Source organism: Orbicella franksi, chromosome 12 (assembly GCF_964199315.1).
Source record: "Orbicella franksi chromosome 12, jaOrbFran1.1, whole genome shotgun sequence".
In the NCBI taxonomy this organism is placed as follows: Eukaryota; Metazoa; Cnidaria; class Anthozoa; order Scleractinia; family Merulinidae; genus Orbicella; species Orbicella franksi.
The window spans coordinates 7,391,294-7,415,134 of NC_138156.1; the positions used below are offsets into that span (position 1 = coordinate 7,391,294).

Genomic DNA, 23,841 nt, shown 5'->3' on the forward strand with positions numbered 1-23,841 from the left:
TAATACTTTCACAACCGTGTGAGTCTCTGCAATTTTCGTCAAACTTTAAAACCAACGGAGTAAAAACGCAAAGATTTATTCTAAGTCTATACGTTAAATATCGCAGTATTTAGTAACCATTTTCGCCCAAACTCTTTAGTACAAAGACAATTTTGTTGTTAATTTTTTTTTTAAACTTTGTAATTGTAATTGCTTATTTTTGCTATTTTTCCCTTCGTTCTTGCCAAGGTACATAGCCTTGCAAATTCATGATATATTCTTGTCTTGCCACTTGTTATATAGTTAAAGTGAATTCAAAACAAACTCATAATGTGCCGAGATAGCTCAGTTGGGAGAGCGTCAGACTGAAGATCTGAAGGTCCCTGGTTCAAATCCGGAGAACTCGCATGAGTCCTGAATAATTCCGAGGCTCGGCAAGAAACTTTGAAAAAAACTCAATTGGATTGTTCACAGCAAAAAATGCATTGCAGTGATGCTTATGCCAAAGCATCATAATTTCGCGCGTTTTCGTTTTGCCCACCTTTACATAAGATTCTGGTACGAGACAAAGTATTTTTTCTGCGCCGTTTTTGCTGTTTTTGTTGTTGTTGTTTTCAACTTCAATTCTTTGCAGTTACATCCCCAAAACTTGTCATTGCAGTACCAATTTCATATCTTTTACATCGAAGTCTCATAATTAAAAGCTTCATTTTGTTTTTACAACTGTCGAGTTAATCTGGATGAACAATCCTTGATCCCAACCGATTAAATCTGACTCCAGTTCTTTCACCACTTTTATATCCCACTTCTTCAGTGTACTCCTTTTGGCTAAGACCTGAAAGTTAGCTGCACGGTTTTAGTGCGAACTTACTCTTTTTCTCTTTTTTTCCACTGTTAGCCTAAACGGTTGCATCCTGACATGTACAAACACTGTGGGTTCCCAAAATAAACCTCTCCTCTTGTTCATGCAATGCTTTAATCAGAACGTCAGTAATATCTTCAATACGTTATCATGAAGAACAACTAATATGACCAAAACCCAAACCAGTTTATTTCTCCATCCTCTATTTGGGTTTAGCTACAAATCTGTCAACGGTCAATTTTCAGAGTTTTGCTTTTTATATTGCCTTTGCATATGCCATCGGTCATGTTGTCATCACTTGTCTTTTCTATAATTCACCAGCCTGGCAAATTCATGATATGTTCTTGTCCCTTGTTATAGTCAAAGTGAATTCGAAAGGCATTTATCATGTGCCGAGATAGCTCAGTTGGGAGAGCGTCAGACTGAAAATCTGAAGATCCCTGGTTCAAATCCGGAGAAATCGCATCAGTTCTGAATAATCCCGGGTCTCGGCAATTTTTTTTTCAAAATGTAGAACCAGTTCAAATATGTAGAGATTGCTTATAAACTCTTAACGTAATGGTATAAAGTATAGAAGTTTTGGTACTATTCTCTCCCATTACAAAGGTAATTTAGTAATATTTTTTGGGTCGGGTAGCAGCTCTCGCAAGGTCTCACATGAATGGCTTGATAGCCTTTGAGAGGACAAAAGAGCAAACAACAGAAACACTGCCCCTAGCCGCGCCCCGAAACAATAACAGCTGTTAACAAGCAAATGACTCACAAGCTTACGAGAGATGCTACACTTCTGAATTTTTTTAACTTTGTGATAGTTTTTACAATCTCAAATCTGCTTTGGTCCTTACCAAGGTATATAGTATAAGTATTCTTGAGGCATCCTTCTCACTTGTTATAGTTACAGTGGTGATTCAAAAAGCATTCATCGTTGCCGAGATAGGTCAGTTGGGAGAGCGTCAGACTGAAGATCTCAAGGTCCCTGGTTCAAACCCGGAGAACTCGTGTGAATTCTGAATAATCCCGGGTCTCGGCAAGAACTTTTATTCGATTTTTATTTTAATACCTGTTCGGATACCGGCAGTTTTGTCAGTGTGCTTATTGGAATATTTTGATTTACATTGTACTATAATACATTCACAACCATGTGCTTCTGTCTTATTTTATAGAGTTAGTTTGCGTGGATATCATTATTTCTTGGATAGTATGATCTATATTGCTGTACATGATCAAGCCGTTCTGACAGCCGAAATAGCTCACTGGGAGAGCGTCCCTGGTTCCGATCCGGAGAGTTCGCATCAAGGTTTAAAACCAACGGAGTAAAAACGCAGAGATTTATTCTAAATTTTTAGTTAAAGTATCGCAGTGTTTGGTAACCATTTTCGTCCAAAATCTTTAATACAAAGACAATTTTGTTGTTATTTTTTTTTTTTTGAGTGTAACTGCTTATTCTTGCTATTTTCCCCTTTATTCTTCCCAAGGTACATAGCCTTGCAAATTCATAATATATTCTTGTCACTTGTTATGGTTAAACTGAATTCAAAAGAAACTCATAAAGTGCCGAGATAGCTCAGTTGGGAGAGCATCAGACTGAAGATCTGAAGGTCCCTGGTTCAATTCCGGAGAACTCGCATGAGTTCTGAATAATCCCGGGTCTCGGCATTTTTTTTTTTTTAAATGTGAAACCAGTTTAAATATGTAAAGATTGCTTATAAACTCTTAATGGTATAAAGTATGGAAGTTTTGGTACTATTCTCTCCCATTACAAAGGTAATTTAGTAAAATTTTTTGGGTCGGTTAGCAGCTCTCGTAATGTCTCACATGAATGGCCTGATACCTTTTGAGAGAACAAAGGAACAAACAAGAGAAACAGTGCGCCTAGCTACGCCCTAAAACAATAACAGCTGCTAACAATGAAAAGAATTACAAGCTTAGGAGAGTTACCACACTTCTGAATTTTTTGTCACTTTGTGATTTATCGTTGGCGAAATGGTGCAAAATTCACAAAGTTTATATTCATTCCCATTTAATGATGTTGCTATTATTCACGAATATATTTATTCACATTCAACTAAATTTATATTTAAGAAATAAATTAATTCACATTTAACGACGTATTTCGTATTCACGAATATCTTTACTCACATTTACGGGATGTATTCATTCACATTCAACGGTTTATATTCATTCACATTCACGATCAAAATATTGGTTCAACACGGTGCAATATTCATTCAACATTTTCTGCGCACCGCCTTCGCGTATCATTAGGTCCCAGCTCCCGCTCTAAAATTTCTGAACGAAGGAAGGCCTATTATATGAAGGGGTAGAACAAAGACCAAAGACCCCAAACATACACAACTGAACATAAACGTTACATGGGCTAGAGGAGATAACAGACTGCTCGATGATTTCGGATGAGCAAGTAGATAATCTCGTACAACTTTTTATGAGTGATCATGGGACTTTGTTCGGGTATTCCTTGGTGACCGAACATCTTCGATCATTATAGGTCTCAGAGTTCAACGGGATGGAATCAGGGAGAATATTAACCGCGTTGACCCTGGAACTCTAGAATCCGCTGGGCTGTCGCACTTTCTAGGAGAGTGTATTCTCCGGCTGCTCCAAATAGCTTGTGGCATATTGACGGACACCATAGCCTGGTTACTGTCATGCATGGGGGTTGATGATTTTCCTTTAACCTTTAATCTTTAACAAGGCACTCCTAAAAAAATGTAAAAAAAACTATACTAGCGTTGTTGTTGTGGTTGTTTTTTTAAATGTTCTACTAATAACAGAACTGTAGCATTGTCCTAGATGCGACCCAAAGGTTTGAGTGGCCATAAAGGGTGCGAGGTGATCATAGGGGTGAAAATGTGAGGGTGTCTTACGACAGCCCAGCTGATTCTAGAGTCTTCAAGGTCAACGTGGCCAATACTCTCCCTCTTCCATCCCGTTGATTGATCACTCATCACGAAACTGAACGTTCTACGAGATTGCTTAGTTGCTTATCCGAAATCATCGAGAAGCCCGTACTCCACAATACGACGTTTCAATGTCCTCCTTTTTTTTGTCCACGTGAAGCCCGACGATCTTTGTTGCAGTGGGAAAAATAAAAATTAGAATTAAAATATTTAGAGAGGAAGAGAGGGTTTTCATTCAGACCCTCTAGCCTGGTCGAATTGGTTATGGAGATGCTGTTTTTTTGTGGGGGAGCGGGGGGGGGGGGGTGGAGGAAAACCGGAGAACCCGGAGGAAAACTCTCGGAGCAAGGCGAGAACCAACCACAAACTCATCCCCGGGTCAAACTGTTGGGAGGCGAGGGCTCTCACCACTGCGCCATCCCCGCTCCCCAAGAACTACCTCGATATTGAATATCGAGTTCGGAAGACCTCAGAGCTGGTCACAGAATACACTGCAAGATTTGTGCAGTTTGATGAGTCGTGTCGTATCCAGTGTCCATGCAAAAGACATATATTTTCCAGTATTTCATTCAGTACTGCGCTATGATACTGACGAAAGGTAGTATTAAATAAATTGCTGGAGAGCTATACTCGAGCCTTTAAGTTATTTGGATGTTCTCTCTCAATCCTACTTCCGCGGTGTTCCATTCCCGTTCGCACTCCTGTAGGAGATCGAAAGTTCCTGCCAATGTATTATTTGTGTTTGGGGTCGTTGGTCTTTGTTCTTATCCTTCATATAAGACCATATAATAAGCCTTCCTTCGTCCGCCATATTGCGTTCAGAAATTATAGAGCGTGAGCTAGGACCTAATAATGCGCGAAGGCGGTGCGCAGAAAATGTTGAATGAATATTGCACCGTGTTGAACCAATATTTCGATCGTGAATGTGAATGAATATAAACCGTTGAATGTGAATGAATACATCCCGTAAATGTGAGTAAATATATTAGTGAATACGAAATACGTCGTTAAATGTGAATTAATATATTTCTTGAATATAAATTTAGTTGAATGTGAATAAATATATTCGTGAATAACAACAACATCATTAAGGGCCCATTAACCGATCTTTTTGAGCCGTTGCTAGGGAAAATTTAGTCTCATATAACCTCATCATTTTTAGTTAGTTCAGAGTTATTTCATGTGTCTTAACTTTTTCCGGATCAGTAACACTAGTGATGACGTCATCAGGCCACGCCCATGGTCATGTGACTAATACAGAAAAAATGCAAAGGCTCCCAGTCAAATTACTTTCCCGGGATTTTTTTCATTGATTTAGTATCTTAATTTATAAAGGCTTTTATTCTTGGGCCATCGTAGTTTAACGAGGAATAAAACACAAATAGCGGTGATAAACATATTAAACTTACGCATTTTAATAACTTGACGTTTCGTATGCTACGCAACATACATTTTCAAAAGTGGAATAAAGACCGTTACAATTTTTGAAAACTATATATGAAATGTAAATAAGGGGTCTGGAAACGAGATTAAAAAACATCTGTTTCTTAACAGTAAAACAATAAAAGCCTAAGCTTATTAATAAAGTATCAGCTTCTCACTGCTGACGTTTACATTAAGAGCCGGCTTAAGTTCTTGGAGCCCTTGATGACCTTCGCAAACTCCTGCTTCAAAATGGCTACCCACAAGGTATTATCACTTACAACATTAACGACGTCCTAAACAGAAACAGAAACAAGCCAAGCAGCCCCGTCCCTACGGTTCCGAAGAAGGATATTATCATCTTATTACCTTACTTAGGTGTACAAAGTGACCAAGTCTCTAAGCGTCTGAAATCATGTGTATACAATTTCTGTTCATTTGTCAATCTTTTGTCAATCCGAATCAAATCTTTCTTTCAATACAAGGACCGTCTAAATCGTTCACAGAAATCTAAAGTCATTTATAAAGCTGCTTGCTGGGACTGCAGTGACTTTTACATAGGCAAAACAAAACGACGGCTTCATGGTAGGAAAACGGAACATTTCAAGGCTCTCACTAAGAATGACCCCACATCAGCCATTGCCGACCATATAAAAGCCACAGGTCACAACATCAAGTGGGATCATTTTGATATTCTAGCTTCTGGTAAAACAGATTATCATTGTAAAATTAAAGAAACTTTGCTCATCCAAGAACTTAAGCCGGCTCTTAATGTAAACGTCAGCAGTGAGAAGCTGATACTTTATTAATAAGCTTAGGCTTTTATTGTTTTACTGTTAAGAAACAGATGTTTCTTAATCTCGTTTCCAGACCCCTTATTTACATTTCATATATAGTTTTCAAAAATTGTAACGGTCTTTATTCCACTTTTGAAAATGTATGTTGCGTAGCATACGAAACGTCAAGTTATTAAAATGCGTAAGTTTAATATGTTTATCACCGCTATTTGTGTTTTATTCCTCGTTATCTTAATTTAAATCCTCATTACACTATGCATCGATTTGTTTAATTTCTAAAAGGTCAGATTTTGAGAGCACTTCAAAATATCGAAAAATTCGTAATTTTCTGAAAAAAGCATGATTTCCAAGAAGGAATGTATAGCTATGTTGCCAACGTTGGCTTTAATCGAAATTCGTCGAAAAAGGCTGAATTTTATGAAAAACCGCGTTTCCTTTAGCATTTAAAGAAACCGGAAGTGCGCCCGCTATCTATTGGAAGTTACCCTATCAGCGCGTGCGCAATTTACACTACCAGCGCACTTCGGTAAGATCAAACAAAGACACACGGAGTTAGTTTTTCTCTTTCTATTGCTCTTGTTTTTCTATCTTTCTCTTATTTTGTCTTTGCTTGTACTTTTGTTACTTTGCATTTTGCGAAACACAAAGAAAAACGTCTAAAATGTGAGCGAATTTGCAAGTTTTTGAGTTGTTTTTATTTTCCGCGCTCAGGCTGACGTAAGTGACCGGAAGTGAAATTTCACCTCCTTAGCAACGCGCGCGAGCGCGCGCATGAATCGGTTAATGGGCCCTTAAATGGGAATGAATATAAACTTTGTGAATTTTGCACCATTTCGCCAACCATATGTGATAGCATGTGCAAATTTTTACAATCTAAAATTGTCTTTGGTCCTAACCAAGGTATATAGTTTAAGTATTCTTGAGTAACAGTGGTGATTCAAACGACATTCATCGTTGCCGAGATAGCTCAGTTGGGAGAGTGTCAGACTGAAGATCTGAAGGTTCCTGGTTCAAATCCGGAGAACTCACATGAGTTCTGAATAATCCCGGGTCTCGGCAATTTTTGTTGTTTTTTTTTTTTCGATATGTAAAATCAGTTCAAAAATGTTGAGAGTAATTAGAAACCCTTAATGGGCCGTAGTAACAGTTCATTCAAACCGAGGCCCTTGCCTCATCCATTTTGTTGTTTATAGTCATCATAAACACCCTACATGTACCTAATAGGAGAATTTAACCATGCACGTTGCCTCAGTCATAATTGTCTTTCTGGCTACAGCCCTGCCTTAACGTAATGGCATAATTACATTGCAGTTTTGTAACCATTCTCTCCCAATATAAAGCTAATTTCGTGATTTTTCTAACTTTGTGACCGTAATTGAAAGTTTTAACCATCTCAAAATGTTTTCTTTGATCCTTACCAAGGTACATATATTCCTTGTAAATTTATGATGTATTCTTGCCAGTTGTTATAGTTACAGTGACTTGAGAATCAGTCCGCTATTGCCGAGGTAGCTCAGTTGGGAGAGCGTCAGACTGAAGATCTGAAGGTTCCTGGTTCAAATCCGGAGAAGTTGCATGAGTTCTGCTTAGTCCCGAGTCTCGACATGAACTTTTTCTCTGTTTTCATTTTACTGAATACCTTGTTCGGATACGGACAGTTTTGTCATCGTACTTATTCAAATATTTTGACTTACATTGTACCATAATATATTTACAATCATGTTCTTCTGTCTATTTTTTAGTGTTAGTTTGGATGTTATCATTTCTTGGATAGTATGATCTATATTGCTGTTAATAATCAGGCCATTCTGACAGCCGAGATAGCTCAGTTGGGAGACGTCCCTGGTTCAGATCCAGAGAGTTTGCATGAGGTTTGAAAGGGTCTCTGCAGCTTTCGTCAAACTTTAAAATTAACGGAGTAAAAACGCAAAGATTTATTCTTAATCTATAGGTAAAGTGTCGCAGTATTTGGTGACCACTTTCGCCCAAAATCTTTAATACAAAGACAACCAAGGGCAATTTTTTGCGGTTAATTTTTTTAACTTCTTGATTGTAATAGCCAATGTTTGCTATTTTTCCCTTCGTTTTGGCCAAGGTATATAGCCTTGCAAATTCATGATATGTTCTTGTCACTTGTTATAGTTAAAGTGAATTCAAAGTGGGTTTTTCATGTGCCGAGATAGCTCAGTTGGGAGAGCGTCAGACTGAAGATCTGAAGGTCCCTGGTTCAAATCCGGAGAATTCGCACGAGTTCTGAATAGTCCAGGGTCTCGGCAAAACTATTTTTTTTTAAAAAAATTGGATGGTCGAAGGCAAAAAATGCTTTGCAATTCAATGATACTTACGCCAAAGCATTATAATTTTGCGCGTTTTCGTTTTCCCACCTTTACATAAGATTCTGGTACGAGAGAAAGTATTTTTTCTGCGCCGTTTTTGCTGTTTTGTTGTTGTTGTTTTCAACTTCAATTCTTTGCAGTTACATCCCCAAAGCTTGTCATTGCAGTACCAGTTTGATATCTTTCGCATCGCGGTCTCATAATTAGAAGTTAAGCTTCATTTTGCTTATACGATTGGCGAGTTAAGCTGGATGAACAATCCTTGATCTCCACATTAAATTTGACACCAGTTCTTTCACCACTTTTATATCCCACATCTTCAGTGTACCCCTTTCGACTAAGAGCTGGAAGCTAGCTGGACGATTTTAGTCCAAACTTACTCTTTTTCTCCACTGTTGGCCTAAACGGTTGCATGCTGACATGTACAAAGACCGTGGTTTCTCAAAATAAATCACTTCTCATTCAATGCTTAAATCAGAACTTCAGTCTGAATATCTTAAATATACTTTATCATGAAGATTAACTGAAACGACCCAAACCATATCACCACTTGGCTGGAATGTTTCAGTTTTGTGTTCAACCAGTAGCCGAGATAGCTCAGTTGGGAGAACATCAGACTGAAGATCTGAAGGTCCCTGGTTCAAATCCGGAGAACTCGCATGAGTTCTGAATAATCCCGGGTCTCGGCAAGTTTTTCATAGAATGATTTTGCTCGTTTGCTTTTTCTGCCATTTATATTCAATAAAATATTTTACGAAGAAACCTTCAAATCAGTGCATTATTTTTTTTTACTGGAGTGATATTTTAAATTTAATATTTCTCGGTAGAGAGTAAATTTTCCCAATTCTCTTTACAGTTGTGCTGTTAATGAACATAGTTTTTGAAATTGTTAGGAAAAATTGTCTAAGTCAAGTTCTAGAACAATCTAGAACCAGAAGTCTTTCAGCCGTGACCAATTTGTCTAAGAACATTCCAGAATATTCTGACCTTTATGTAATTACTCAGATTAGAAACTATGTCAAACTACTTAATTTAGCTCCTAATAGAAGTTTCTAGAACTTTAAGCCTCATGTATATTAGAGCGAGAGGTTCTTCTGTAAGAGAGATTGATTCAAATTTGAAGAAGCTTAGTGCTGTAAATTCGTGAAGTTGTCTTACGGAAATAAATTAGTTTGTTGCTGTTACCGGCGATCCTGAGTTCTGTCTGGCAACAACCCTCACTGCTCTACAACGATACTCGTAGCAGAAATGTTAGTGAGTACTGAGAGAAGCCAGCCATTCAGCTCAGTCTCACGAGGACTGCGTTGACACAGAGTGTTGAGGAATCGATTTCAATACATTGAAATAATTGTAACATACTAGAATTACAAATTCCTGGACATACCTGTGCCTATACAGTCCTTCAAAGCAGTTTTGCGAATGAAACACCAGAGAGTTCCAGGGGGTTCATTCACGCCCCACACGAATTCATCTGAGCTCCATGTAAGACTCACTAAACCATCAACATAGCTCCGCCTTTAAAGTGAAGAAAACGTAACGTAAATCACTCCGAAAGTCTAGCCCTTTGTATGTGTAAGCCGTTTATATGGACTTCCGTGTGCAAGGCAGCGTTCTCACTACGCCGGAGGAATTTGAAAACGCTCTTCAAACCAGAGGCATTTGGAAACGCCGGCTTTTTATTTTCGTGTGGACGGAAAACACTTTGAAAACGGAGTTTTTCCAAAACCATGACACATCACAATAGTCGTAAGAATTCCCTGACAGAGTTTTCCACAAAACAAATCCAAAATGACTGGTGATTGTTACGTTTTTAGATTCCTCCGGCGTAGTGTGGGCGGAGTCTAAGACTGATTGCTTGCATGGACTAAACTCGTCCAATCTGCATGAGGTGTCATAGCATGAGTTTCAGCTGTTTCCTCGAATTGGTCCCTGATCATGAGTGCACGACTCGAGAAGACGGCTGAAATTTTGAGTAGTAGTGCCAAGGACTGTTAATCAGCGATTTACTTAGTTGAATGTGTAGTAGTAATGTATTCTGAAAAGCAATCTTGATGAAAAACTGTAAGCAAATACAATTTAACAGCTCAACATTTTTCCTTATTCAACAGTGCTTTGTCGAGAAAACGTCTGTGGCGTTTACGTTTACAATCCCCGTTTCAAGGTAACAAGGCTTGGCAAAGAAACTTTGTAAACGGAAATCTTAAACTGAAATGCAGGTTACATTTATAACAATGGTTTTTATTGCATTGTAAGTCTTTAATATTTGTTTAACTGTTCTGTTGTTGCAGCTACTGATTCGTTTGGTAGTTATGGTAGTTTTCCAACTAGTGTTTATGGCAATAAAACCTATAATCCAGAGCAAGCTAGAAATATAGAAAGCCATCTTGACCGGTAGCCAACACGCGTCAAAAATTAGTCTTTGTATGGGAATCCGATAGCAAATAGTTTCTTAAATATTGAATTCTGAACAATCTATGAATGGCAAAGTTAACATACAATTTAAAGGATTGCGTTAACCAAATTTGAGGGGTGTAGCTCTGCCAGAAAGCGCGCAGTCGCGTTTTATATTTTCCAGATATTTGTCTCTAAATTTTTACACGACTTTATGAGTTCGCGGGAAAAAATATGGACAAATGTACCGAAAATTAAAAACGCGAGAGGATGCTTTCTAGCACAGCTACATCTCTGAAATTTGGTTAAAGCAATCCTTTGCTTAGTACTCTCAACTTTGCTATTCATAAATTGTTCAGAATTCAGTTTTAAAGAAAATTATTTGCCATCGGATTTATATGTGTGAAGTCATGTGTCTAGAGGAGCCAGATTGAAACTCAGTTACACGAAACTGTAACTTCGCGAAGTTTTCGTTCACTACCTTTTGTAAATTGTAGCTACACAGTAATTTAGCAAGAGCCGGATGGAAGAATAGAGTTCAGTACGGTTAGAATACAATAAGTACCTTTGACGAAACGGGAGGGCAATGAGCTTCCTCTTTCTCTCAGCGCTTCATGAATTTCAACTTTCTTTCGATTGTTATCTGCGTTTTATTAAGACGCTGGTCTTGCAAATCTGTCTTGAACATTCTTAGACTCCTGAGTATCGGCTGCGTTCCTTGTGAAGTTTCTATTTCGCCTGTTTCCGTTCATATAAAGGACTTTTTGCCAGAGTTTTTCCCCTAGATGTTTACTTGCCATATCATGCATTCAAACAAGTTGTTTATCATTATTGTTTAAGATTTTCGCGCCTTAAATTTGGACACAAACAGCCTGTTTTCATCTTCATGTACGCGCCTTCCTTTTTCTTTCACTTGATTACTTTTTGTTTCAATTTACAACGGAAACTGAATCGGTTTGGAATAAAGTGGTATAGAAGCGTATGCAGCACCTATGGTGAACAAATACTGGAACATACCCAGTAGACCCAGTACGGATTGTGATCATTCTTTTTCATTCTTCGTATTCGAGTGGAAACGAGCCAAAGGACAAATCATGACTTTTGCTACGAAACAGCAAGTCAACTTTCACGCCAAAATAGCCGGGGCGTTTACACTACGTTGTAGAGTGAAATATCTCATTTTACCTTGAAAATTTTCTGAGAGGACTGAGGATGTAGAGCCTTAAGGTAGGCTGATAACAAATCTAACCGTGAAAGAGTTTATTTTAAAACACTGAAATAGATCGACGTTGGTGCGAACATCTGACATGATGGCTCGGCGAATCTCTTGTGAATCTTCTAACTTTTGATTTTGAATGTTTACAAGCAATACGGTGGGGGGGGGGATGGGACAGGGGGGTCAGAACCTCCCGCCTCCCGTACCCTGCTCTCCCGCTTTCCGTACCTTTATCTCCCGCCTCCCGCCCTCTTCCGTGCTGCTCCCGTACCCTGTAAACTGGCAGAGTCAAAACACATTCTAGTCATTTAGTTTCGCAATTCTTAAGCATTTCCTTTGTTTTTAAATAATTTAACAAGATTACCACCGCCACATGTTTCGATTCAATGAAGTTTTGACCTACTTGTTTATCTTCTTTGAGTTTCACCATTTCAGTCCATTTTCATCGGCTCTTCAGATTTGTTTCTGAAATCCTTTTTCAGTGACGACGGTCTCAAAAGTTAATTCTAAATTGTCTCGTATTCTGATAAAGTATACGCATTTCCAGTAACCAGTCCGGCGTTTATTGGGATCAGACAATTAAATCATGGAAGTAGGACTTGTCTAAAACAAAAAACACGGACGTAAAACGAACCACTCCCCGATCTACACTCTCTAGGTCGCTCATTAAAGCAGCATTCAGTTGAGGCATCTCTACACCACGCGGTGAAATCTTTGGTCTGTTCTGATTCACGGTCGTAAGGAGCAAGCTCCCAAGAAGGTCTTCCATGCACGGACCTTTGACTGCCGCACCGAAAAATACTGAGACCTAATAAAATTGTCTTGGACGACATTGATTTGACATCGCCTCCTCGTCTCACCTTTTTGCAATTTGACAGCTCACGCGACACATGTGCATTCATGCCGCTTGACATTTCATGACCTATGACGAAACCACTGTAAACGGGTTTACTATTTGACCGGAAGTAAGCCATTTTTTCAGCCCAAGCGCAAAATTTTCATTTGCTCGTTTGCTCAGAAGTCTTAGAAGTGACTGAGAAGACGTTAAATGCAAGTCAAATATATTTTGGGTTCTTGTTTTTGAAAGTATTCTAACGCATTGTTAGATTAAAAAAATTAGCGTTTCGCATTTCTCTCCCGCTTCCCGCCCTTTCCTCTCCCGCCTCCCGTACCCCTCCCACCACCCTGTCCGCCCCCTCCCGCCACAATACGCTTATAACCCATACAACAAGTTTTCCGCGATCTCACTCTTTGCCATCATATTTGTCTGATCTCAACGGTTAAGTTGCCGAGGTAATCCATTCACTACTCTTGAACTGTAAGCCAGTTAGAAGAGGTTCCGATTGAATGAATATCTGAAGGATCCTGGTTGATAGTTCAAACCCGGAAAACTGGCTAATTTCTGAAGCATCCCGGGTCTCGGCACTTGTTATAGTTACAGTGGTGATTCAAAAGGAGTTCATCGTTGCCGAGATAGCTCAGTTGGGAGAGCGTCAGACTGAAGATCTGAAGGTCCCTGGTTCAAATCCGGCGAACTCGCATGAGTTCTGAATAATCCCGGGTCTCGGCAAGAACTGTTTTCCATTTTTATTTTAATACCTTGTTCGGATACGGGCAGTTTTGTCATTGTACTCATTGAAATATTTTGATTTACATTGTGCTATAATACATCCACAACGATGTGAGTCTCTGCAATTTTACTCAAAATTTAAAATCAACAGAGTAAAAAACACGAAGATTTATTCTAAATCTATAGCTAAAGTATCGCCGTATTTGGTCTCCATTTTCGCCCAAAATCTTTAATATAAAGACAATTTGTTGTTAATTTTTTTTAAAACTTTGTGATTGTAATTGCTTATTTTTGCTCTATTTCCCTTCGTTCTTGCCAAGGCACATAGCCTTGCAAATTCAGGATATGTTCTTCTCACTTGTTATGGTTAAAGTGAATTCAAAAGGGCCTCATCAAGAGCCGAGATAGCTCAGTTGGGAGAGCGTCAGACTGAAGATCTGAAGGTCCCTGGTTCAAATTTGGAGAACTCGCATGAGTTCTGAATAATCCCGGGTCTCGGCATTTTTCTTTTTTTTTTAATGTAAAACCAGTTTAAATATGTAAAGATTGCTTATAAACTCTTAACGTAATGGTATATTCTTTCCCATTACAAAGGTAATTTAGTTAAATTTTTTAGGTCGGGTAGCAGCTCTGGTAATGTCTCACATGAATTGCTTGATACCTTTTGAGACGACAAAGGGACAAACAACAGAAACAATGCGCCTAGCTACGCCCTAAAACAATAACAGCTGCTAACAATGAAAAGAATTACAAGCTTAGGAGAGTTACCACACATCTGAATTTTTTTGTCACTTTGTGATAGTGTGTGCAAATTTTTACAACCTCAAAGTGTCTTTGGTCTTGACCAAGGTATATGGTACAAGTATTCTTGAGTAACAGTGGTGATTCAAATGACATTCATCGTTGCCGAGATAGCTCAGTTGGGAGAGCGTCAGACTGAAGATCTGAAGGTCCCTGGTTCAAATCCGGAGAACTCACATGAGTTCTGAATAATCCCGGGTCTCGGCAATTTTTTTTTTTTTTTTCAATAAGTAAAACCAGTTGACCCAAAGGCTGGTAAAAGGTCCCGGTGAGAGCTACTGTTGCCACTAGGTAGCTCTCGTAAGTGCCGAGAAATGCCTACCGTCTCAAAAAGGCTCTGCCAGCAAGTCATATGTCACACCTCCACGTTTGGTGACCCTGGTAATACGATGTAGCTGAGTGACAATGGCGAAAGGCGAGCTTCCAGCGCCTTTAAATATCTGGTACCCGTGGCTAGGGGAAGGACACCCCCCCGGAAATTCCCTGGTCCTCCAGGTTGGGGGTTGGGCATGGGGCCAATCACCCTATCCCGTAAAAGCAAGGTGATTACGGAAACCGGAAATTGATGTCAAGGCCACTCTTTTGAGTGTACCGATAACTATCAAGGAGCGAGATCAGCGGCCTGCTATCTTACGGGAGACGACTCCGTCATCCTGATGGACAGCAGTATGAGGAATGCAGGTGAAAGCCGAAAGGAAACTTGCATGCGGATAAGGGCGTTGACTCACCCTAAGAAGACAATGAGAGCGGGATGTTGGAACGTGCGTACCATGTACAGCACCGGAAAGACTGCTCAGGTTTGTAGAGAGATGGCAAAGTACAAGGTGGAGATCCTAGGCATCTAGGGCTCTGGAGAGCTGGAACCCTGTGAGCGACAGAATAATAACAGCCAGGTTCAAATCCAAGCACATAAAAACAACCATTATTCAAGTCTATGCACCGACCAATGACGCTGACACCAATGAAAAAGACGGGTTCTATGAACTACTGTAACAGGTGTATGACAGGACACCTCGACATGACATCATAATAACTATGGGCGACTGGAATGCAAAGTTAGGGCACCAAATGGAGGGCGAAAACGGAGTGGTTGGTAAGCATGGTTTAGGAAGCGACAGATCTGATAATGGTGAAAGGTTCATAGAGTTCTGTGCGGCCAACAACATGGCCATTATAACGACCATGGTCCCCCACAAAGACATCCATAAGTACACCTGGACCTCTCCAGATGGAAGAACAAGGAATCAAATCGACCACATAGTTGTTAATGGAATATTTAAGAGATCGGTACAGGACGCCAGGACTTTCAGGGGAGCCGACGTTGGAAGTGATCACAACCTGGTTGTTGGAAATATTCGATTGAAGCTAAGTGGGGTGGTTAGAAAGCAAGGCGAAACGACTGCACGGAAATATGAACTGAGCAAGCTAAAGGTGCCTGAGATTAAACAAAGGTTTGTCTTAGAGCTTAAGAACAGATTTAGCTGCTTGACAGAAACTGAGTCTGATGAAACAGGAAATGATGACACCCAAAGTGTCGAGGAGAAATGGTCGAACATCAAGAAGGCCTACTGCGAAACGGCAAAGTCAGTTCTTGGTCATAGACAAAGGAAGAGCAAGACTTGGATAAGTGCAACAAGTTGGAGAAAAATTGACGAAAGAAGAAAATTGAAGAAGAAGATGGAAGAGACAAGATCAGAAAGGATAAGAGAAAGAAGGAGAATAGAATACAATGAGAAAAACAAGGAAGTAAAGAGAAGCTTGAGAGCAGACAAGAGGGAATGGGCAAATGCGCTTACAAGGGAAGCCGAGGAGGCTGCAAGGAACGGCAACCTAAAAGAGGTGTATGAGGTAACGAAGACGTTATGCAACGACCGGCCACGAAGAATGAACATGGTGAAAGACCAGGATGGAAAGCTATTAACAACAGAAGAAGAGATCAGACATAGATGGCAAGAACATTTCGACAATGTCCTGAACCGGCCTGAACCGGCCTGATCCAGTAGCCCCCGCAGTTGTTGACGATAGGCAGCAAAACGGAATAGATGTCAGCGACGAATGTATCACCCGACAGGAAATAAAGCAGGCTCTGAAGAACATGAAGAATAGCAAAGCAGCTGGAATGGATTCAATCACAACAGAGCTACTGAAGGCTGACATAGAGACAACTGCGTGCCTGCTAGAAGACCTATTTCGCACGGTGTGGGAGACAGAGGAAATCCCGGAGGACTGGAATTGTGGTCTGATCGTTAAGCTTCCCAAGAAGGGGAACCTTATTGACTGTGGCAACTGGCGTGGAATAACGTTGTTATCAGTACCAGCGAAAGTTATGGGAAGAGTAATTATTACTAGACTGCATGATGCAGTGGATGGGATGTTAAGGGAAGAACAGGCAGGTTTCAGAACTGGGTGAAGCACGACTGAGCACATCTTTGTGCTGCGAAATGTCATCGAACAATCGCTGGAATGGAATGCAAGTCTATATACCTGTTTTGTAGATTACGAGAAAGCATTTGATAGTGTCCACCGTGAAACACTGTGGAGGATAATGCAGTCTTATGGAATACCATCAAAATTCATAAGAATTGTCAAATTGTTTTACAGTAACACCAAGTGTGCAGTGATCGATGGAGCAGGCAAATCGGATTGGTTTACCGTGAAATCAGGAGTGAAACAAGGTTGTGTAATGTCAGGGTTTCTCTTCCTGCTGATAATAGATTGGATTATGTGTAGGACTACAGAGAAAGGTAATACAGGGATTCGATGGAAGATGATGAGACAGCTTGAAGACCTAGACTATGCCGATGACATTGCGCTCATTTCCAGCACATGGACGCAAGCACAAACGAAGTTAGAAAGACTGGGGAGCAACAGTGAAGGTACGGGTTTGAAGATAAACGTCAACAAAATGAAGATGCTCAGACTCAATGCTAGGAGACAAGATCCTATAAAGATAAACGGCACTGATGTAGAGGATACAGACAGCTTTGTCTATCTAGGGGCCACTGTTAACAACTTGGGTGGTGCCGAACAGGACATTCGGAGTAGGTTAGGTAAAGCTAGAAGTGCTTTTCATCGACTTTCAAAGGTGTGGAGAACAGGTGAATTCCGCCGAGAAACTAAGATGAGGATCTTCAAGTCAAACATCATTGCTGTCCTGTTGTATGGATGCGAGACTTGGAGAATGACAAAAGCGGATGAAAAAAGGCTTGACACCTTTCTTCACAAATGCCTAAGGAGAATCTTGAAAGTCCATTGGCCCATGCGTGTGCCCAATGAAGTTCTTCGGAGAAGAGCGGGAATCGAAAAGATCAGTACACAAGTGCGACGCAGGCGATGGAAGTGGATAGGTCATGTTCTGCGAATGGCACCAAACCGAAACCCACACGTGGCATTATCCTGGGCACCAAGTGGAAAAAGAAGCTGGGACTTACATCGTGGGCCGCAGCAGCAGCTGTGGCCAAGAATAGGGACAGATGGCGAGCATTGATCTCCGGCCCTATCCCCCACTCGGGGGCAAGGAACTAAGCAAAACCAGTTGAAAAATGTTAAGAGTAATTATAAACCCTTAATGGGCCGTAGTAACAGTTCATTCAAATCGAGGCCCTTGCCTCATCCATTTTGTTTTTTATAGTCATCATAAACACCCTAAATGTACCTAATAAAAGAATTTAACCATGCACGTTGCCTCAGTCGTAATTGTCTTTCTTGCTACAGCCCTGCCTTAACGTAATGGCATAATTACATCGCAGTTTGGTAACCATTCTCTCCCAATATAAAGCTAATTTCGTGATTTTTTTAACTTTGTGACCGTAATTAAAAATTTTAACCATCTCAAAATGTTTTCTTTGATCCTTACCAAGGTACATATATTCCTTGTAAATTTATGATGTATTCTTGCCAGTTGTTATAGTTACAGTGACTTGAGCATCAGTCCACTATTGCCGAGATAGCTCAGTTGGGAGAGCGTCAGACTGAAGATCTGAAGGTACCTGGTTCAAATCCAGAGAACTCGCATGCGTTCTGCTTAATCCGGGGTCTCGGCAAGAACATTTTTCGGTTTTTATTTTACTGAATACCTTGTTCGGATACGGACAATTTTGTCATCGAACTTATTCAAATATTTTGATTTACATTGTGCAAAAATACAATCACAACCATGTTCTTCTGTCTATTTTTTAGTGTTAGTTTGGATGTTATCATTTCTTGGATAGTATGATCTATATTGTTGTTAATAATCAGGCCGTTCTGACAGCCGAGATAGCTCAGTTGGGAGACGTCCCTGGTTCAGATCCAAAGAGTTTGCATGAGGATTGAAAGGGTCTCTGCAGTTTTCGTCAAACTTTAAAACTAACGGAGTAAAAACGCAAAGATTTATTCTAAATCTATAGGTAAAGTATCGCGGTATTTGGTAACCACTTTCGCCCAAAATCTTTAATACAAAGACAACCAAGGACAATTTTTTGTGGTTAATTATTTTTTAACTTTGTGATTGTAATAGCCAATTTTTGCTATTTTTCCGTTCGTTCTGCCCAAGGTATATAGCCTTGCAAATTCATGATATGTTCTTGTCACTTAATAAAGTGTATTAGTATCACCCATCTAGTGGACTAATGCAAATCCTGCATTTTGATTGGCTACGCTACTAGAGGACTATTAGTCCTCGAGTAGCGAAATTGGCGCAATCGAGCGTGACGCTTTCTTTCGTTTTATTCCCAAATAAACATTTCTTTAACTTGCATTTGCTAACTTTATTATTGCCTTTTCTGTCCGACTAGTTGAGTGATACTAAAACAATTAGACCCTTCGCCCTTGCGGGCCACGGGTCAATAGCCCATTCGGCTTCGCCTCATGGGCTGTTGACCCGTAGCCCGCAAGGGCGAAGGGTCTAATTGTTAATTATCGTTTGTCACACGATGTAGTCACTTTAGATGTAGATCGCGACGTTTCGACTGCTTACTGCTAGTCTTCTTCAGGCGATAAGGTCGACTGATTGCACGGTATCATTTATATCACAAAGGTCGGCTGTGATTGGTGCATTCCGATCCTCCTATTGTTCCATTGTTCCGACGAGTAGCTGTTCCCTCAGTGGTCCGCTGTTGTACCGTTCTCCTGTTGTTGTGCTTTTTGATCGTGGGCATCCATGCTTCAGGAATTTCAATTCCACTATCCTAGTCGATGTTATTAGGGTGAAGTCTTATGTGAATAGCTTCCTTGACCCTACGTGTGTACCAGTGAGGATCTCGATCAATAAACTTGACCTCATTCCAGATAGGATAGTGGCCGGTCTCGTGGGTGTGTTCAGAAACGGCGGAGGTCTGGGTACGGGCGAGTCGTATATCCCTGTCATGTTCTTTGATCCTCTCCTGCATAGATCTCCCTGTTTCTCCGATGTAGACTTTGCCGCACTCACAGGGAATCCTGTAGGCAACACCATCTTGTTTAGCCGGGTTGACGGTGTCCTTTGGTCGCACTAAGTGTGACCGAAGTGTCGTGTCGGACTTGAAGACGGTGCGAATGCCTTGTTGTCCTAGGCAGCGGCGGAGAGACTCCGAAACTCCTTGGACATAAGGTAAAACGGCGGTGGATTTAAATTCCGCGACGGGCTCTCTTTTTGGGGTGTTTTCGTGCCTTTGTGATCTTCTGCACAAACGAGGAGGGATATCCGCTAGAAACAAGTACAGATGACAGATGTTTCTTCTCTCCAGCGATGCACCAATCACAGCCGACCTTTGTGACAGAAATGATACCGTGCAATCAGTCGACCTTATCGCCTGAAGAAGACTAGCAGTAAACAGTCGAAACGTCGCGATCTACATCTCAAGTGACTACATCATGAGACAAACGATAATACACTTTATTATTGCATCTACCACGATGAATAACAACAACCTTTTCCTTCTTGTCACTTGTAATAGTTAAAGTGAATTCAAAATGGATTTTTCATGTGCCGAGATAGCTCAGTTGGGAGAGCGTCAGACTGAAGATCTGAAGGTCCCTGGTTCAAATCCGCAGAACTCGCATGAGTTCTGAATAATCCCGGGTCTCGGCATATTTTTTACAGAATGTTTTTGCTCGTTTGCTTTTTCTGCCACTTATATTCCATGAAACATTTTACGAAGAAACCTTTTTTTACTGAAGTGATATTTAAAATTTAATATTTCTTAGTAGAGAGTAAATATTTCCAATTCTCTTCGCAGTTGTGCTGCTAATAAACATAATCTTTTAAATGCTAGTGAATACTGAGAGAAGCCAGCCTTTCAGCTCATTCTCACGAGGACTGCGTTGACACAGAGTGTTCAGGAATCGATTTGAATACATCGAAATAATTATAACATACTAGAATTACAAATTCCTGGACATACCTGTGCCTATACATTCCTTCAAAGCAGTTTTGCGAATGAAACACCAGAGAGTTCCGGGGTTCATTCACGCCCCACAGGAATTCATCTCCAACTGAACTCCATGTAAGACTCACTAAACCATCAACATAGCTCCGCCTTTAAAGTGAAGAAAACGTAACGTAAATCACTCCGAAAGTCTAGCCCTTTGTATGTGTAAGCCGTTTATATGGACTTCTGTGTGCAGGGCAGCGTTCTCACTACGCCGGAGGAATTTTAAAACGCTCTTCAAACCAGAGGCATTTGAAAACGCCGGCTTTTTATTTTCGTGTGGACGGAAAACACTTTGAAAACGGAGCTTTTCCAAAACCATGACACATCACAATAGTCGTAAGATTTCCCTGACAGAGTTTTCCACAAAACAAATCCAAAATGACTGGTGATTGTTACGTTTTTAGATTCCTCCGGCGTACTGTGAACGGAGTCTAATACTGATTGCTTGAATGGACTAAACTCGACCAATCTGCATGAAGTGTCATAGCATGAGTTTCAGCTGTTTCCTCGAATTGGTCGCTGATCATGAGTGCACGACTCGAGAAGACGACTGAAATTTTGGTTAGGAGTGCCAAGGACTGTTAATCAGCGGTTTACTTAGCTGAATGTAAACTAATGAATTCTGAAAAGCATCCTTGATGAAAAGCTGTAAGCAAATACAGTCTTACAGCTTAACATTGTTCCTTGTTCAACAGTGCCTTGTCGAGAAAACGTCTGTCGCCTTTACGTTTGCAATCCCCGTTTTAAGGTAACAAGGTTTGGCAAAGAAACTTTGTAAATGGAAACCTTAAGCGTCAGCTATTAAAGTGTTTTATTATTATTATTATTATTATTATTATTATTATTATCATTATTATTATTAAAGATTCGCACAGCTATTGATGATATTGAAGCTGGTTTCGTCATTGGCTCCGGGCAACAACAAGTTGCCTAGGGAAGCCAAGAAACACCCCTTGTTTGCTTTTTCTCTTCTTTCTACATCTCCAGCACCTTTCTAAGAATTCTTGCCGACCCCAACAATGCACATCTCTGGATCAGTCCAACAGGAATGCCCACCTCAATGGCTTTCAGATTGTCATTCAATCTCAGTGGTATTGATCCCAATGCTCCCACTACCATTGGAATAACCTTTGTCCTCACACCCCACATTTTTCGAACTTCTCTTGCTAGATCTTGATACTTTTCAACTTTTTCATCTTCCTTCTCTCTCACCCCATTATCCTCTGGAATTGCCACATCTATAATCTGACAGCTCTTGTCTCTCTTGTCAATGCTCACCAAATCCGGTCTCCTAGCCCCTATTTCATGGTCTGTTCGCACACTGAAGTCTCATAGAAGTTTGTAATCCTCATTTTCAAGCACACTGTCTGGAACATCGTCATACCATCTATCCTTTCGTTCAAACCCACATTTTCCTGACAGGTCCCAATGGATTGCTCTAGCCACGTTATCATGTCTCCTTTTGTATTCTTTTTGTGCCAGTTTCGAGCACGAACTTACAATATGGCTAATGGTCTCGCTACTCTGCTTACAGATTCTACATTTCGGGTCATTCTGTGACTTGTCAACCATCGTTTTAATATCGTTTTAATTTTAATTATTATTATTATTATTATTATTATTATTATTAAACTGAAAAGCAGGTTCTATTTAAAACAACGGTTTTTATTGCATTGTAAGCCTTTAATATTTGTTTAACTGTTCTGTCGTTGCAGCTACTGATTCGTTTGTTTAAAGCTATGGTAGTTCGCTATCTAGAGTTTATGGCAATTAAACCTATAATCCAGAGCAAACTAGAAATATAGAAAGCCATCTTGACGGGTAGCCAACACGAGTCAAAAATTAGTCTTTGTACAAGAATCCGATCGCAAATAATTTCTTAAAAATTGAACAATTTATGAATGGCAAAGTTAGGATACAATTTAAAAGATTGCGTTGACCAAATTTGAGGGGTGTAGCTATGCTAGAAAGCGCGCAGTCGCGTTTTATATTTTCCAGATATTTGTCTCCAAATTTTTACACGACGTTACGAGTTTGCGGGAAAAAAGTACGGACAAATGTACCGAAAATTTAAAACGTGAGAGGATGCTTTCTAGCACAGCTAAATCTCTCAAATTTGGTTAAAGCAATCCTTTGCTTAGTACTCTCAACTTTGCTATTCATAAATTGTTCAGAATTCAGTTTTAAAGAAAATTGTTTGCCATCGGATTTAAATGTGTGAAGTCATGTGTCTAGAGGAGCCAGATTGAAACTCAGTCACACGAAATTATTACTCCGCGAAGTTTTCGTTCACTACCTTTTGTAAATTGTAGCTACACAGTAGTTTAGCAAAAGATGGAAGAATAGAGTTCAGTACGGTTAGAATACAATAAGTACCTTTTGACAAAACGGGAGGGCAATGAGCTTCCTCTTTCTCTCAGCGCTTCATGGACTTTCAACTTGCTTTCGATTGTTATCTGCGTTTTATTAAGACGCTGGTCTTGCAAATCTGTCTTGAACATTCTTAGACTCCTGAGTATCGGCTGCGTTCCTTGTGAAGTTTCTATTTCGCCTGTTTCCGTCCATATAAAGGACTTTTTGCCAGAGTTTTTCCCCTAGATGTTTACTTACCATATCATGCATTCAAACAAGTTGTTTATCATTATTGTTTAAGATTTTCGCGCATTAAATTTAGGCACAAACAGCCCGTTTTCATCTTCATGTACGCGCCCTGCTTTTTCTTTCACTTGATTACTTTTTGTTTCAATTTACAACGGAAACTGAATCGGCTTGGAATAAAAGTGGTATAGCAGTGTGTGCAGCACCTATGTTGAACAAATACTGGAACAAACCCAGTATACCCAGTACGGATTGTGATCATTCTTGATCATTCTTCGTATGCGAGTGGAAACGAGCCAAAGGACAAATCATGACTTTTGCTACGAAACAGCAAGTCAACTTTCGCGCCAAAATAGCCGCGGCTGCTACACTACGTTGTAGAGTGAAATATTTCTACCTTGAAAATTTTCTGAGAGGACTGAGGAAGTAGAGCCTTATGGTAGGCTGATAACAAATCTAACCGTGAAAGAATTTATTTTAAAACACTGAAATAGATCAACGTTGGTCCGAACATCTGACATGATGGTTCGGCGAATCTCTTGTGAATCAGTCTAACTTT

At 40.1% G+C, this 23,841-nt stretch overlaps 1 protein-coding gene and 4 non-coding genes across 5 annotated transcripts; all 5 read left to right on the top strand.

Annotated features, from left to right (window-relative positions):
- Positions 1-1,235: 1,235 nt before the first annotated feature.
- Trnaf-gaa (transfer RNA phenylalanine (anticodon GAA)) lies at positions 1,236-1,309 on the top strand. Its single transcript has one exon. It is a non-coding gene; the product is annotated as a tRNA-Phe (tRNA).
- A 6,840-nt stretch (positions 1,310-8,149) lies between these two features.
- Positions 8,150-8,227, top strand: Trnaf-gaa (transfer RNA phenylalanine (anticodon GAA)). Its single transcript has one exon. It is a non-coding gene; the product is annotated as a tRNA-Phe (tRNA).
- Positions 8,228-13,889: 5,662 nt separating this feature from the next.
- On the top strand, positions 13,890-13,992 carry Trnaf-gaa (transfer RNA phenylalanine (anticodon GAA)). The gene has a single exon. It is a non-coding gene; the product is annotated as a tRNA-Phe (tRNA).
- Positions 13,993-15,360: 1,368 nt separating this feature from the next.
- LOC145463841 (uncharacterized) lies at positions 15,361-16,287 on the top strand. The gene has a single exon (XM_081447633.1). It carries the CDS (start codon positions 15,361-15,363, stop codon positions 16,285-16,287), a length of 927 nt encoding a protein of 308 aa, XP_081303759.1.
- Positions 16,288-18,232: 1,945 nt separating this feature from the next.
- On the top strand, positions 18,233-18,310 carry Trnaf-gaa (transfer RNA phenylalanine (anticodon GAA)). Its single transcript has one exon. It is a non-coding gene; the product is annotated as a tRNA-Phe (tRNA).
- The last annotated feature ends 5,531 nt before the right edge of the window (positions 18,311-23,841 follow it).